Source organism: Odocoileus virginianus, chromosome 17 (genome assembly GCF_023699985.2).
Source record: "Odocoileus virginianus isolate 20LAN1187 ecotype Illinois chromosome 17, Ovbor_1.2, whole genome shotgun sequence".
NCBI lineage: Eukaryota > Metazoa > Chordata > Mammalia > Artiodactyla > Cervidae > Odocoileus > Odocoileus virginianus.
Window position 1 is genome coordinate 43,024,983 of NC_069690.1, and position 15,156 is coordinate 43,040,138.

General features: G+C 46.7%; 1 protein-coding gene and 1 pseudogene across 3 annotated transcripts in view; one reads left to right on the forward strand and one right to left on the reverse strand.

The window, feature by feature from the left end:
• The window catches only part of ITGB3 (integrin subunit beta 3), a 62,804-nt gene that overhangs the window by 30,928 nt on the left and 16,720 nt on the right, over positions 1–15,156 (reverse strand). For 2 of the 3 annotated variants that reach the window (XR_011492352.1, XM_070479584.1), the window contains exons 2-3: positions 11,587–11,672; positions 516–711 (exon numbers count right to left, since the gene is read on the reverse strand). Coding sequence is in view for 2 of the 3 variants with exons in the window: in XM_070479584.1 (XP_070335685.1) it covers positions 516–711; positions 11,587–11,672 (282 nt within the window). In the remaining variant the exon portion in view is untranslated. Of the gene's footprint in view, positions 1–170; positions 219–515; positions 712–11,586; positions 11,673–15,156 lie in introns of those variants that run through there. The other variant, XM_070479585.1, reaches the window with a different exon arrangement.
• LOC110139144 (heterogeneous nuclear ribonucleoprotein R pseudogene) lies at positions 12,143–14,833 on the forward strand (annotated as a pseudogene).

Consider the following 15,156-nt stretch of genomic DNA (forward strand, 5'->3'; position numbering starts at 1 on the left):
TGCTTCCAAAAGCCTGTCTCTTAGCCTAAGCCTTACCCCCTCCGAAGGTCTCCTGCCCCTATTTTCTCTGCCCCTATACACGGCCCTGCCTCAAACTCACATGGAAAAGGGGCTTATAAACTGCTTCCTCATCTTATATATCATTTGAGTCCCAAGAGAAAGCTATATACCGGGTAAAACAAGCATTGGGGAAAAGAAGAAACAGACATTTTTATGGCAATCCACTCCAGTACTCTTGCCTGGAAAATCCCATGGACACAGGAGCCTGGTGGGCTACATGGGGTCACTCAGAGTGGGACACGACCTAGCAACTAAACATCACAGTCTTAGCAGGGTTAAATAACTTTCCCAAGGTCAAATAGCTAATCTGTGGAAAAGCCAAGATTCAAACTCCGATCTTCGGACTCCAGGTCCCCAAGCCTTCCATTTTCTTCCCTTCTCCTGCTCACACCTCCCCCCACATCCTTCTCTTCCCACCACAATTTCCTCGTGAGCCACGTCCACAGGCTCCCTACCTGGCCGGAGGCGGAGGGCAATCCTCTGGGGACTGACTTGGGTAATCTGGGAGCTGTCTCCAGTGCCCTTGTCACTGAGGGGCCTGGCCTCCAGGATTCTGGCCTCGCTGATCGGGAACTCGATGGACTCCGGGGCGCAGTTATCCTCCAGCAGGTTCTCCTTCAGGTTACAGCGGGGCGAACCTGGAGGCAGCGCCTGTAAGACAGAAGCCCCGGGGCAAGTCCTGGGATCAGACCAGTGGTGGCTCTCTGCTTCCTGCAGCCTCTACCACCTCCCAACCGCCTAGCGCTTACCCAGCACTTTGGAGCTAAACCAGCATCAATGAACATGTTAGGTCCTTCCTAAGACAGTACCTAGGCCTGTTGTACAGAATGGGGAAATTGAGGCATCAGAAAGGTTAGGTGAGTGTCTGTTCTTGGATTGGCAGGTAAGAAGATGCAGTACAATAAGATGCCTATTGAGCCGTTTTTCAAACTGTAAAATGCAACCTACCTGTGGGTCAGAAAAATTAACATAGTAGGTTTCAACCACCCATTAATTAAGTAAAATGCAACATAACAGAATGACTTCCCAGCTGGCTCAGTTATAAAGGATCTGCCTGCAACACAGGAGATATGAATTTGATCACTGGGTCAGGAAGATCGCCGAAAGAATGAAACAGTGACCCACTCCAGCATTCTTGCTGGGAAATCCCATGGATAGAGGAGCCTGGTGGGCTACAGTCCCCTGTGTCCCAACAGAGTCAGAAACAACTTAGCAACTAAACAACAACATAACAGAATAGAAAGTATCAAAGTATATAAGTAGTAAAAGTAAATATTATTTTGTGAAAGGTTTATGTATTGGGAAGTGGGGTATAAACTGTATAATAAATATGGTATTCATATACTGTGGAATATTACTCAGACATAAAAAGAAACAAAATTGGGTCATTTGTAGGGATATGGATGGACCTAGAGCCTGACATACAGAGTGAAGTAAAAGAAAAACAAATATCATATATCAATGCATATATGTAGAATCTAGAAAAATGGTACAGCTGAACCAACTTCCAGGGCAGGAATAGAGATGCAAACATAGAGAACAGACACACGGACACAGCTGGGAAAGCAGAGGGTGGGACACAGTGGGAGAGTAGGATTGACATTTACACTACCATGTATAAAACAGATAGCTAGTGGGAACCCATAAAGCACAGGAAGCTCAACTCAGTGATCTGTAATGAGGAGTGGGTGGGACGGAGGCCAAGAGAGAATGGATAAATGTATATATAACTGATTCACTTCATTATACAGTAAAAACTAACACAACATTGTAAAGCAATTATACTCCAATAAAAAAGAAAGAAAGAAAGACGATGTACTTCTTTCTAGAAGTCAGGGTCAAAACAGTTTGGAAGCCACTGTGTTAAGACACTGCTGGGGTGTGAGACCCATGAGAGCAGGGATTATGTGTATCTCCTTTCCCCTCTATTCCCAACACCCAATCTGAGGCTGACCACCAAGGTGATAGGGGAGGATACAGGGAGAGAACAGAGAGTAGGCGCTAAGAAGAGACCACAGCTCAGCATTGCCTCTTACTAGCTACTCACTAGGGCAAGAGACCTCAACTCTCCAGGCTTTGCTTGAGAACATGAAAATAATAACAGCCCCACATTCACAAGGATGTTCTATGGGACAACAACATAAGGCAGCACCTGTAAAACACAGGGTACGGTGCCTGCCATAGGGTAAGCGCTCGACAAATGTTAGCTATAAATAGTTCCTGGATAAATTAATTAAGAATAAACTTCACAAGCTTGGGCAAATCCCATGATGTTAGGCCACTAACCAGAGCCGTTCTATCACTTTGAGCTTCCTCCCTCATAATGGCCAAAGGGCAGGCTGAGCACCCTTCCAAACACCCTGGCATGTGTCCCACCACCCTCTGGAGCTCTGTCTGTGTTTCCACCCAAGCACTGAACAGGGGGATTGGAAAAGACACTAGAAATCAGTAAACGGGTTCGATCTTAGGTCTGCCACTAACCAGCCGTGTGACCTCAGATAAGTCATTTCACTCCACTGAGGCTCAGTTTCCCTCTCCCATTCACCCTCGTCAGAGGGCTTAGATGACATGATGCTTTCAGTCCCTTCCTCCTCTGACATGCAGCAAACTCAGCCAGCACTGTGTGGACACAAGCCCACGAGGGATTCTTGCCAGCCTTGTGGGGGGACTGCCTGGAAAGCTAGAAAACCTCTCCTGAGACCTATTTCACAACATCTAGGCCTTCAGTCCAACGATCCCCCACACCCTCAGCCACCCCCTCTCACACCACATTCAGAAGGCAGCTGAATAACACACACCGACATCCCAGAACAACTCATGTTAACATTTACGGAGTATGTACTGCATGTCATTAACCTCTTAAAATGAGTGAAACCTGACCTCTTTCGCGCGGAACCAAGACACCTCCAAGCTCACCCGCAGCCTCCACCTCTAGGGCTGAGGCCCTTGTCCCGAGGCTGTCCGGGGCTGGTGCACACTCCTGAGTGGAGGGACGTCCTCTGAGCCAGACCGTGGTCTCTGCAGAAGAAACAGTGGCCTTGCCTCTCCGATGGCTTTCACTGTGTGTTTTAAAGTGACAACCACACAACACAAACTCTTTGACCTGTAACTTTCCTGGTGGCGCAGACAGTAAAGAATCTGCCAGCAGTGCAGGAGACCTGGGTTCGATCCCTGGGTCAGGAAGATCCCCTGGAGAAGGAAACAGTGACCCACTCCAGTATTCTTGCCTGGAGAATCCCATGGACAGCCAGGCTACAGTCCATGGCGTCGCAAAGAGTCGGACATGACTAAGTGACTAACACACACACACACACATACTGCATGTCAGGCCCTGTAAGAAGCATTGTACGTGGAATATTGCAGTCCTTCTGATTACAGTTCTATAATGCTGGAACTATTGGTTTTTTATAAATTACAAACCTGAGGCTTGGAGGTTTCACAAATGAGGAGCTCAGTCTTAACAAGTAAGAAATCAAAGGTTTGGAGAAATTAGGTAATTTGCCCAGAGTTGCAGAGCTCAGAAAGGGCAGATGTGAGATACTGACTAGATGGCCTGACTGTGATTAACCTGATAAAATAGTAAGTTGTATTACATTCCATGTAGAGTGGGAATCAAGACAGAGAATCAGGACTGTGAAATAGAGTGTCCTGGGAAGAGCCACACTTGAGAATGCCCTGAGTAGGGAACAGAATGCTAGATGGGGATGCGGGAGGTGTGGGATGGATAGGTAGCATCCTGTCTTCCCAGCCCCTCAGGGGACTGGAAGCCATGTTTCCAGGAGAGAGACTGAACCACAAAGAGCCATCCATATTCAGAAAATCCTGAATCTGTAACCTAAAACCTCTCCTGATGCTTGAAGTCCTTCTCCCTCTCCTGCCTGAAGAGGCCTTACAAATAGCTGTGAAAAGAAGCAAGAGCAAAGGGAAAAGGAAAGATATACCCATTTTAATGCAGAGTGCCAAAGAATAGCAAGGAGAGATAAGAAAGCCTTCCTCAGTGATCAATGCAAAGAGATAGAGGAAAACAATAGAATGGGAAAGACTAGAGATCTCTTCAAGAAAATTAGAGATACCAAGGAAACATTTCATGCAAAGATGGGCTCAATAAAGGACAGAAATGGTATGGACCTAACAGAAGCAGAAGATATTCAGAAGAGGTGGCAAGAATACACAGAAGAACTGTACAAAAAAGATCTTCATGACCCAGATAATCATGATGGTGTGATCACTCACCTAGAGTTAGACATCCTGGAATGTGAAGTCAAGTGGGCCTTAGGAAGCATCACTACGAACAAAGCTAGTGGAGGTGATGGAATTCCAGCTGAGCTATTTCAAATCCTGAAAGATGATGCAGTGAAAGTGCTGCACTCAATAAGTCAGCAAATGTGGAAAACTCAGCAGTGGCCACAGGAGTGGAAAAGTTAAGTTTTCATTCCAATCCCAAAGAAAGGCAATCCCAAAGAATGCTCAAACTACTGCACAATTGCACTCATCTCACACGCTAGTAAAGTAATGCTCAAAATTCTCCAAGCCAGGCTTCAGCAATACATGAACCATGAACTTCCAGATGTTCAAGCTGGTTTTAGAAAAGGAAGAAGAACCAGAGACCAAATTGCCAACATCTGCTGGATCATCGAAAAAGCAAGAGAGTTCCAGAAAAACATCTATTTCTGCTTTATTGACTATGCCAAAGCCTTTGACTGTGTGGATCACAACAAACTGGAAAATTCTGAAAAAGATGGGAATACCAGACCACCTGACCTGCCTCTTGAGAAACCTATATGCAGGTCAGGAATCAACAGTTAGAATTGGACATGGAACAACAGACTGGTTCCAAATAGGAAAAGGAGTACGTCAAAGCTGTATATTGTCACCCTGCTTATTTAACTTATATGCAGAGTACATCATGAGAAACACTGGGCTGGAAGAAGCTCAAGCTGGAATCAAGATTGCTGGGAGAAATATCAATAACTTCAGATATGCAGATGACACCAAGCTTATGGCAGAAAGTGAAGAAGAACTAAAGAGCCTTTTGATGAAAGTGAAAGAGAGTGAAAAATTTGGCTCAGAGCTCAACATTCAGAAAATGAAGATCATGGCATCTGGTCCCATCATTTCATGGCAAATAGATGGGGAAACAGTGGAAACAGTGGCAGACATTATTTTGGGGGGGCTCCAAAATCACTGCCGATGGTGACTACAGCCATGAAATTAAAAGACACTTACTCCTTGGAAGGAACATTATGACCAACCTAGACAGCATATTAAAAAGCAGAGGCATTACTTTGTCAACAAAGCTCCATCTAGTCAAGGCTATGGTTTTTCCAGTAGTCATGTATGGATGTGAGAGTTGGACTATAAAGAAAGTTGAGCACCAAAGAATTGATGTTTTTGAACTGTGGTGTTGGAGAAGACTCTTGAGAGTCCCTTGGACTGCAAGATCCAACCTGTCCATCCTAAAGGAGATCAGTCCTGGGTGTTCATTGGAAGGACTATGTTGAAGCTAAAACTTCAATACTTTGGCCACCTGATGCAAAGAGTTGACTCATTGGAAAAGACCCTGATGCTGGGAAAGATTGAGGGCAGGAGGAGAAGGGGATGATAGAGGATGAGATGGTTGGATGGCATCACCGACTTAATGGACATGAGTTTGGGTAAACTCCAGGAGTTGGTGATGGACAGGGAGGCCTGGCGTGCTGCGGTTCATGGGGCCACAAAGAGTCAGACATGACTGAGCAGCTTAACTGAATTGAACTCTCCTGCCCAGCCCTTCTCTAATAGGCAGAAGGGCTTCCCCACATGGATGGGACCATGAACAACACCAACAATGCTATAGACTGAATGTCTGCCTCCCCTCAGAATTCATACATTAAACCCTTACCACCAACATGATGGTATTAGGAGGTGGGAGCTTGGGAGGTGATAGATCATGAGGGGAAGCCCTCATGAAAGGTATTGTGCCCTTATAAAAGAGGCCCCAGAGTGCTCCCTGGAGGACTTCCCAGGCAGTCCAGTGGTTAAGATTCCACCTTCCAAAGCAAGGGGTGAAAGTTTGATCCCTGTTCAGGAAACTAAGATCCCACATGCTGAGAGGTGTGGCCAAAAATTGAAGGAAAAAAGAAAAAGAGTTCCCTGTCCCCTTTTGCCATTTGAGGACATAGTGAGGAGCTGCTGAATTTGCTGATACCTCAATCTTAGACTTTCTAGCCTCCAGAATAGTCAGAAATAAATGTTTATTGTTAAGCCACCGTGGCTATGGCATTTTTGTTACAGCAGCCTGAAGAGACTAAGACAGATGGCATAAGCACCAACCTGGCCCAGGCAAAACACGGAAACAGCTTCCGGAAGCCAGCAGCTTCCTTCTCATTCTCTCAGTTTCAGGGGTAAGAGGCAGAGAAACGGCATCAGCAACAGCAAACAGCGCACGAGACTTAACTTTCCTGGTTCAAAAGATCCTACAAAACTTCACAGCTCCTCCAAGTCTCAGAGAGATGAAAATCCTGCCCCATTCCCCTAGCTCAGCCGGGGACAGAACGGCAGAGAGGAGAACTCATGAGCATTCAGCATTTTTGTGTTCTAATTCTTTCCGCTCCTGCCCATCTCTCCCAACCCTTCTCTCTCAGGAAGCAGTCTCTTTCTTGCTCACAAAACTCCCTACTGTACCTCTGATTCCAGCTGCCCACAAAGCCCCAGGCAGAAAACCTTCCAAAAAAGGCAATGACTGGATGGACCAAGATGCCCTGTTGCTGATCCTTTCCAGGACTAAGACAGATGCTGAAAGAGAGAGGGGGAAGGGAGAGCCCAGGAAGCAATGAGAACTGCAAGGCTGTCGGGTATCTTCAAGCTGCATGGTAAAGGGAGAGAATGTTTTGGAGGGGGTTTCCTGACCCCCATTTTCTAACGAGGAAGTGTTTAGTAGAAGAAAGTTTGAAGTACTAAGCCTTGCTGACAGTGCTTATGGTTTGTTATGAATTTCCTTAGAAATCTAAACACTAAGAAACAAAAACTGTCTCCTCCCCTCCCTCCGTGGTCGCTGACATCAGAGGTCAGGAACCTAACAGGGCTGCTCCTTGGCTACCCTCTCCCCGAGAGCTTGCTGTCCCAGAAGCACACCAAGGCAGTGACCTCAACACACTTGGGCTCCATTCCCTGTCCTAATAACCCAGGCTGAGCAGGTAGAAGGAATGCATGCAGGTGACTCAGAGAGAAAGCTGGAAGGAGGCAGAGAGGAGTAGTCAAGTTCCAGTTCCTAGTGAAACCAGATGTTACACAAAAAAGGCAAAAATAACCCAGACCCAGGGAAAGGGTTGGAGCACAGAGGTGGGAGGCTCCAGCCCACGTTCTGTGTGAGCTGAATTCCCACCCTCTCCTGGGAGAATGACACATGCTGTTAGTCCCATTCTCCATTAATCCCATTTTAGAAACTGGGGAAGCATAGTGTGAATAACTGTCATTATTCTACTTATTTCACAGGGCTGGTCGGGGAAAAAATAAAACTGTGAACAGGAAACACTTTCAAGATGTAAAAATCTCAGTGTAAGTCCTATATACTCAAGTCGTTTTGATTTGATATAAACAAGGACTTTCCAGGTGGTGCTAGTGGTAAAGAACTGGGCTGCCAACGCAGGAGATGGAAGAGACTCCAGTTCAATCCATGGGTCAGGAAGATCCCCTAGAGGAGGGCATGGCAACCCACTTCAGTATTCTTGCCTGGAGAATCCCTTGGACAGAGGAGCCTGGCAGTCTACAGTCCACAGGGTTGCACACTTCAGTTCAGTTCAGTCACTCAGTCATATCCGACTCTTTGTGACCCCATGGACTGCAGCACACCTGCCTCCCCTATCCATCACCAACTCCCAGAGCTTGCTCAAACTCATGTCCATTGAGCCGGTGATACCATCCAACCATGTCATCCTCTGTTGTCCCCTTCTCTCCCTGCCTTTAATCTTTCCCAGCATCAGGGTCTTTTCCAATCGAGTCAGTTCTTCCCATCAGGTGGCCAAAATGTTGAAGCTTCAGCTTCAGCATCAGTCCACAGAGTTGGGCACAACTAAAGCAACTTAGCACACAGAAACAATAAATTCAAATAGGTAACTCTTTTCTACTGTTGCCATTTTAACTATTTTTTAAATATTTACTGATTTGGCTGTGCCGGGTCAGAGTTGCAGCAAATGGGATCTCCGAACTTCCTTGCGGCATGTGAGATCTGTAGTTGCAGCATGTGGGATCTAGTTTCCTGACCAAGGATCAAACCCAGGTCCCCAGGATTGGGAGCATGGTATCTTAGCCACTGGACCACCAGAAAAATCCCCAATACTACTATTACTGCATACTTTTTTCTTGGAGGGCAAGGAACAATATATCATGTGACTTTCCCCTCTCCCAGAGAGCTAACAAATGCCTCCAAATAAATTAATAATAACTAACAATAATAAATTGTTCTCTTGATTGACATCTGATGAGGACAAGAAATTGAACATACAGAGAGAGGTATGGAGGGAACAGAAAGAAGGAGCGGAAAAGGAAAGCATTTTAGTTTATTGTTATTGATATTCAATAACAACTCATTCTAATGCAATGGGTTCAGGGTCCATCCTAGACATCCTTATATTTAACAAGCACCCAAGGTGATTCTTACCAGCAGGCATGTTTGGAAAGCTCTAATTCCCTACATGATGCCACCAAGGCCAAGACCACAAGCTGAATCTCAGTGTGAGGCCAACTTCTCTGCTAGATTCACAGTCCAGAGACAGCACACCACCCCAACCCATATCAGCATCCAGCCCCCCAAGAACACACCCAATGCAGATGGGCCGAAAAGTCTGCACTCATCCACATTGGCTATGTTTTCCTAAGACCCAGCCAAGTGCTTGCTATCCACACCCAGAGCTGCTGTCCGGCAGGACCAGGGAAAGCTCAGCCCAACCAGTTGTTTTTGCAGGCACTGCCAACCCTGCCTATAACAGCCAAGGTAGGAGAAGCAGAAGCCAAAGGTTTTCCAGGGTCGATTATTCAACAAATCACAGGCAATATGGCCCAGGCGGTTCATTTTGGTTTTTAAAATCAACAGCCAAGACACTTTCAGCAGTTACACTTGGTCAGTGCAGGGGAAGCCCTCAGGGAAAAAAATTGAAATGGCAGTCATGTTCAGGTTACAGGCTGGGATTCCACTCTCCCTGGTTGACAAACGTTGCCCCATGCTGGCCTCCTCTGCTATCCCACCTCCCCTCCTCCCTCCTCGAGAGATAGTTGTAGTCATTCACCAAGCCCTTGGCCTCCACACCACACCCCACCCCCAGCTTTCCCAGCATGCTGATGAAGGCCAAAAGGGTGCTTCACCAACTTCCTGTCTCCGCCTTCCGCCCCCTAGGTCCTGTCTCCATTGATTCAATCCAGAGCAGTAAATCTGACTTTGTCACTCAAAACAAACAAACAAACACTTTACTGTTTAAATTCCATCCTCCCAGAAAATATCTTTTTGGACCACCTACCTCCTCTGATTAGATTTCTTTGGTCAAAGAAATACACCCCAAGAGGCACAGTGGTAAAGAATCTACCTGCAAATGCAGGAGACACAAGAGACACAGGTTCGAGCCCTGGGTCAGGAAGATCACCTGGAATAAGAAATGGCCACCCACTCCAGTACTCTTGCCTGGAAAATCTCAAGGACAGAGGAGCCTGGCAGGCTACAGTTCACAAAGAATCAGACATGACTGGGCACACACACACTCACGCGCACACACACACACCTCTTCTCTTTGACTCCACCCCACCATCCCTAGGCTTGTCCTAACTTAAGCTTTGATCCTATCCTGCACCTTTCTTCCCCTCTTTCTTTCCTCCTCCCACCTCAGATTGGACAAAATCCACCATGGCCACCATTAAATACTCTACATTTTTCTCTAAAATCTGGTCACATGACCTAAGGGCTTTGTCTGGTGGGGGCTCGGCATATCTATTACCTGGTTTGTCCCTATGCCAATCAAGAGAGGTGAGAGACGTTCCAAAAATGGTTTTCTTTTCCCCCAGATTCTTCTGAACCACAGTTTCTCCCTTTTGTCTTGCTTTGGGTTGCAAAGGGGGGAAGGCAGAGGGAGGAGCATCCTTTGAGCGATCCTAGGGCTTCTCCCCTGACAAACCCTTCTGCTCCAGCCAGCTAGACGCCCTCCAATCCAGCACCCTCCCCATCCAGCTCTCCCTTCTTCGAGGATTCAGCCGCAGAATTCCAATTTCCTTGTAAAAGAAGCTTAATAATATCATGATGATGATCAAGGGAAGGAGGATATGGCAGATGAGAAGGGAGAGGCCACATCACACTTGAGGGGCCAGTTCAGCCCAGAGGGGTGGAGAACCTGCGGGGGTGGAGGGGAAGGACTCACTCAATGCCCCACCCCCAGCTCCTGGCCCCAGGGAACGTTTCTTTTGCTAAATGAAGTCAGTGTGGCCCAGATGTTGGGCAGCTGCCTCTGGAAGCCATTCTCGTGCTGAACTGCACAGAGGCCAAGGCATTGTGTTGGGCTGGCCTCGGCCGGCCCGGCCTCCCTCTCGTTGATAAACACGGCCTCGCAGCTCCCACTCCCCTCCCCTCAGCAGCCTGCCAGGGAGGTTGCCTTTTTAGGAAACTCAGCAGATGGGGGAGAGGAGCCGACAAAGACAACCGGGGCTCGGCTTAGAGCACTTCACAGAGCCACGGAGCGGGCACCTCAGGCGGCCAACACCCAGCCAGGCCAGGAGTTCAGGTGACCACCTGCCGGGACGAGGCCCATGACTCAGCCGCGCACTCTGTAATCACTGGCCCCGCTCCAGCCACACTCACGCCCGGCCCTTGCTAGCTCCAAATTCCCATCTTAGCCACAAACACAGCCATCCCCTCAGACACACTCATTCCCCAGGGCCCCAGACACAACAAACCCACTGCCTAGACACAGCTAACCCTTTCCTGTCACCCTCCCGGCCTCACCAAATTGGCCCGGCTCCTTCTCTCATCAACACCTTCCCAAGAGAAGGAAGGAAGGAGAGAAAGAGAGATAAGGCAAAGCCACGGGGAGCCCAAGTGTCAGACAGGAAAGGGAGAGAAAAGGCCCCCTGACTAAACAGCCCCACATGCAAGTGCAAGATCTGTCTGTCATTTGCCTTTTAAAAATTCTGGATGTTCACAAGCCAGCATCCACTCTGTACCTACAACTCCCTTGTGCCTTCCTTTTTGTGACCTGAGGCCCAGCCTCCCGGGGGTGTTGGACCCCAACAAAAATAAGCAAAGTATGGTAAAACAGCCACAGGGGAGGCCAAGAGGCCCAGCCTACTTGCCTAAGGCCAGGGCCAGGTAACATTCTCTGGATGGCACTCCCAGCAACAGCTCGTGACAGCTCCCTTCAACATCCATCCATGGGAAGGCTTCTCCCTAGTTTTGCTCAGAAGGGACAAGGGCTTGTGTACTTAGGAGCGAGGAGATAGCCCCATGGGTCTGTTTCTACACAAAGGCAGCTAAGTCCGGGAAAGAAATAAAGTCAGATATCTGCTCCTTACCTCATCTGAACACCAGGCACACAGGGGATTCACAGCCAGACATTGCTGGCAGGAGCTCACACCTCGTGTGGCACAGATGTTGGGCCCTGCAACAGAAAGACAGACGTATTAGCACCCAATTTGGCTTGACACAGTAACTTGCCTGCCTTATCCTTGCCTAGCTTTCCCAAATGCCCAAGTTTACAGCTCTCAGACGGACACAAGTACACCTTCACCAGCCCATAGACGCTTACCCAAAATAGATGGTTTGGGGAAAGAGAAGGAGGCTGAGGAAAGTCAGGAGAAACTCATCACTGCTCTTAACTGATGAGGCCACGGTGATGGCAAGTGATGGAGCAAGTGTCAGATCATAACTGACGGAAAGGCTTTCATTGGGACTTCCCTGGTGGTTCAGTGGTTAAGAATCTGCCTTCCAATGCAGGGGGTGTGAGTTTGATCCCTGGTGAGGGAACTAAGATCTCACATGCAAGGGGGTGGCGCGCGCGCCATTTCTAGTCGTTTTCAAAGCGCCTCGCGCTGGTTCTCACGGGCCCGGCCACCGGCCCCAACTCTGCCCTGTTCATCAGAATTTGAGTTTTGCCTTGAGAAACATTTATCCACCCAGAGATTAACCACGGAGTCTGCCTCTATATAGACATTAGTGGCATAATAAAATGGCTAATCAGGTGAATGGTAATGCGGTACAGTTAAAAGAAGAGGAAGAACCAATGGATACTTCCAGTGTAAATCACACAGAACACTACAAGACACTGATAGAGGCAGGCCTCCCTCAGAAGGTGGCAGAAAGACTTGATGAAATATTTCAGACAGGATTGGTAGCTTATGTCGATCTTGATGAAAGAGCAATTGATGCTCTCAGGGAATTTAATGAAGAAGGAGCTCTCTCTGTACTACAGCAGTTCAAGGAAAGTGACTTATCACATGTTCAGAACAAAAGTGCATTTTTATGTGGAGTTATGAAGACCTACAGGCAAAGGGAGAAACAGGGGAGCAAGGTGCAAGAGTCCACAAAGGGACCTGATGAAGCAAAGATCAAGGCCTTGCTTGAAAGGACCGGTTATACCTTGGATGTAACCACAGGACAGAGGAAGTATGATGGTCCTCCCCCAGACAGTGTGTACTCTGGCGTGCAACCTGGAATTGGAACAGAAGTCTTTGTAGGTAAAATACCAAGAGATTCATACGAGGATGAATTGGTGCCCCTCTTTGAAAAGGCTGGTCCCATTTGGGATCTGCGTCTTATGATGGATCCACTGTCTGGTCAGAACAGAGGGTATGCATTCATTACCTTCTGTGGAAAGGAAGCCGAGCAGGAAGCTGTTAAACTGTGTGACAGCTATGAAATTCGCCCTGGTAAACACCTTGGAGTGTGCATTTCTGTGGCAAACAACAGGCTTTTTGTTGGATCAATTCCGAAGAATAAGACTAAAGAAAACATTCTGGAAGAATTCAGTAAAGTCACAGGTTTAACAGAGGGTTTGGTGGACGTTATTCTCTATCATCAACCCGATGACAAAAAGAAGAATCGGGGGTTCTGCTTCCTTGAGTATGAGGATCACAAGTCAGCACCACAAGCCAGACGCCGGCTGATGAGTGGAAAAGTAAAAGTGTGGGGAAATGTAGTTACAGTTGAATGGGCTGATCCTGTGGAAGAACCAGATCCAGAAGTCATGGCTAAGGTGAAAGTTTTATTTGTGAGAAACTTGGCTACTACAGTGACAGAAGAAATATTGGAAAAGTCATTTTCTGAATTTGGAAAACTTGAAAGAGTGAAGAAGTTGAAAGATTATGCATTTGTTCATTTCGAAGACAGAGGAGCAGCTGTTAAGGCCATGGATGAAATGAATGGCAAAGAAATAGAAGGGGAAGAAATTGAAATAGTCTTAGCCAAGCCACCAGACAAGAAAAGGAAAGAGCGCCAAGCTGCTAGACAGGCCTCCAGGAGTACTGCGTATGAAGATTATTACTATCACCCTCCTCCTCGAATGCCACCTCCAATTAGAGGTCGGGGTCGTGGTGGGGGGAGAGGTGGATATGGCTACCCTCCAGATTACTATGGCTATGAAGATTACTATGATGATTACTATGGTTATGATTACCACGACTATCGTGGAGGCTATGAAGATCCCTACTACGGCTATGATGATGGCTATGCAGTAAGAGGAAGAGGAGGAGGAAGGGGAGGGCGAGGTGCTCCACCACCACCAAGGGGGCGGGGAGCACCACCTCCAAGGGGTAGAGCTGGCTACTCACAGAGGGGGGCACCTTTGGGACCACCAAGAGGCTCTAGGGGTGGCAGAGGGGGTCCTGCACAACAGCAGAGAGGCCGTGGTTCCCGTGGATCTCGGGGCAACCGTGGGGGCAATGTAGGAGGCAAGAGAAAGGCAGACGGGTACAACCAACCTGACTCCAAGCGCCGTCAGACCAACAACCAACAGAACTGGGGTTCCCAACCCATCGCTCAACAGCCGCTTCAGCAAGGTGGTGACTGTTCTGGTAACTATGGTTACGATAATGACAACCAGGAATTTTATCAGGATACTTATGGGCAACAGTGGAAATAGACAAGTGAGGGCTTGAAAATGATATTGACAAGATACGATTGGCTCTAGATCTACATCCTTCAAAAAAAATTGGCTTATCTGTTTCATCTTTAAGTAGCAATTTGCTGCCATTTGTATTTGGCTGAAGAAATCACTATTGTGTATATACTCAAGTCTTTTTATTTTTTCCTCTTTTCATAAATGCTCTTGGACATTATTGGGCTTGCAGAGTTCCCTTATTCTGGGAGTTACAATGCTTTTATCGTTTCAGGCTTCATTTTAGCTTCAAAACAATCTGAGCACACTGTTAAAATCATGATTTTGCAGAACCTTTGGTTTTGGACAGTTTCATATTTTGGATTTGGGATAGCTTACCTAGGGGTATGGAGTATGCTGTTAATAAAAATACAAGCTAGTGCTTTGTCTTAGTAGTTTGAAGAAATTAAAAGCAAACAAATTTAAGTTTTCTTGTATTGAAAATAACCTATGATTGTATGTTTTGCATTCCTAGAAGTAGGTCAACTGTGTTTTTAAATTGTTATAACTTCACACCTTTTTGAAACCTGCCCTACAAAATTTGTTTGGCTTAAACGTCAAAGCCATGACAATTTGTTCTTTGATGTGATTGTATTTCCAATTTCTTGCTCATGTAAGATTTCAATAAAACTCAAAAATCTATTCAAAACAAAAAAAAAAAAAAAAGATCTCACATGCCACAGGGCAACTAAGCCCACACACCACAACTACTGAGCCCAAGACCTCTAGAGTCTGCACACCACAACGGAAGATCTCATGGTGCCACAGATAAGACTGGATGCAGCCAAATAAATAAATATTTTTTTAAAAAAACACACACAAAAATTAGATTTAATAAAGAAAGGCTTTAACAACTGATTTAACACCAACATTGTACAAATAAAAATCTCAGGTCCAGAGCCATGGTAATTACTTTAATGATTTATTCACAGCCACTACACAGGGAATTCAGAGCCTGGATGAACTAATATTAACACCCAGCCTAAATATG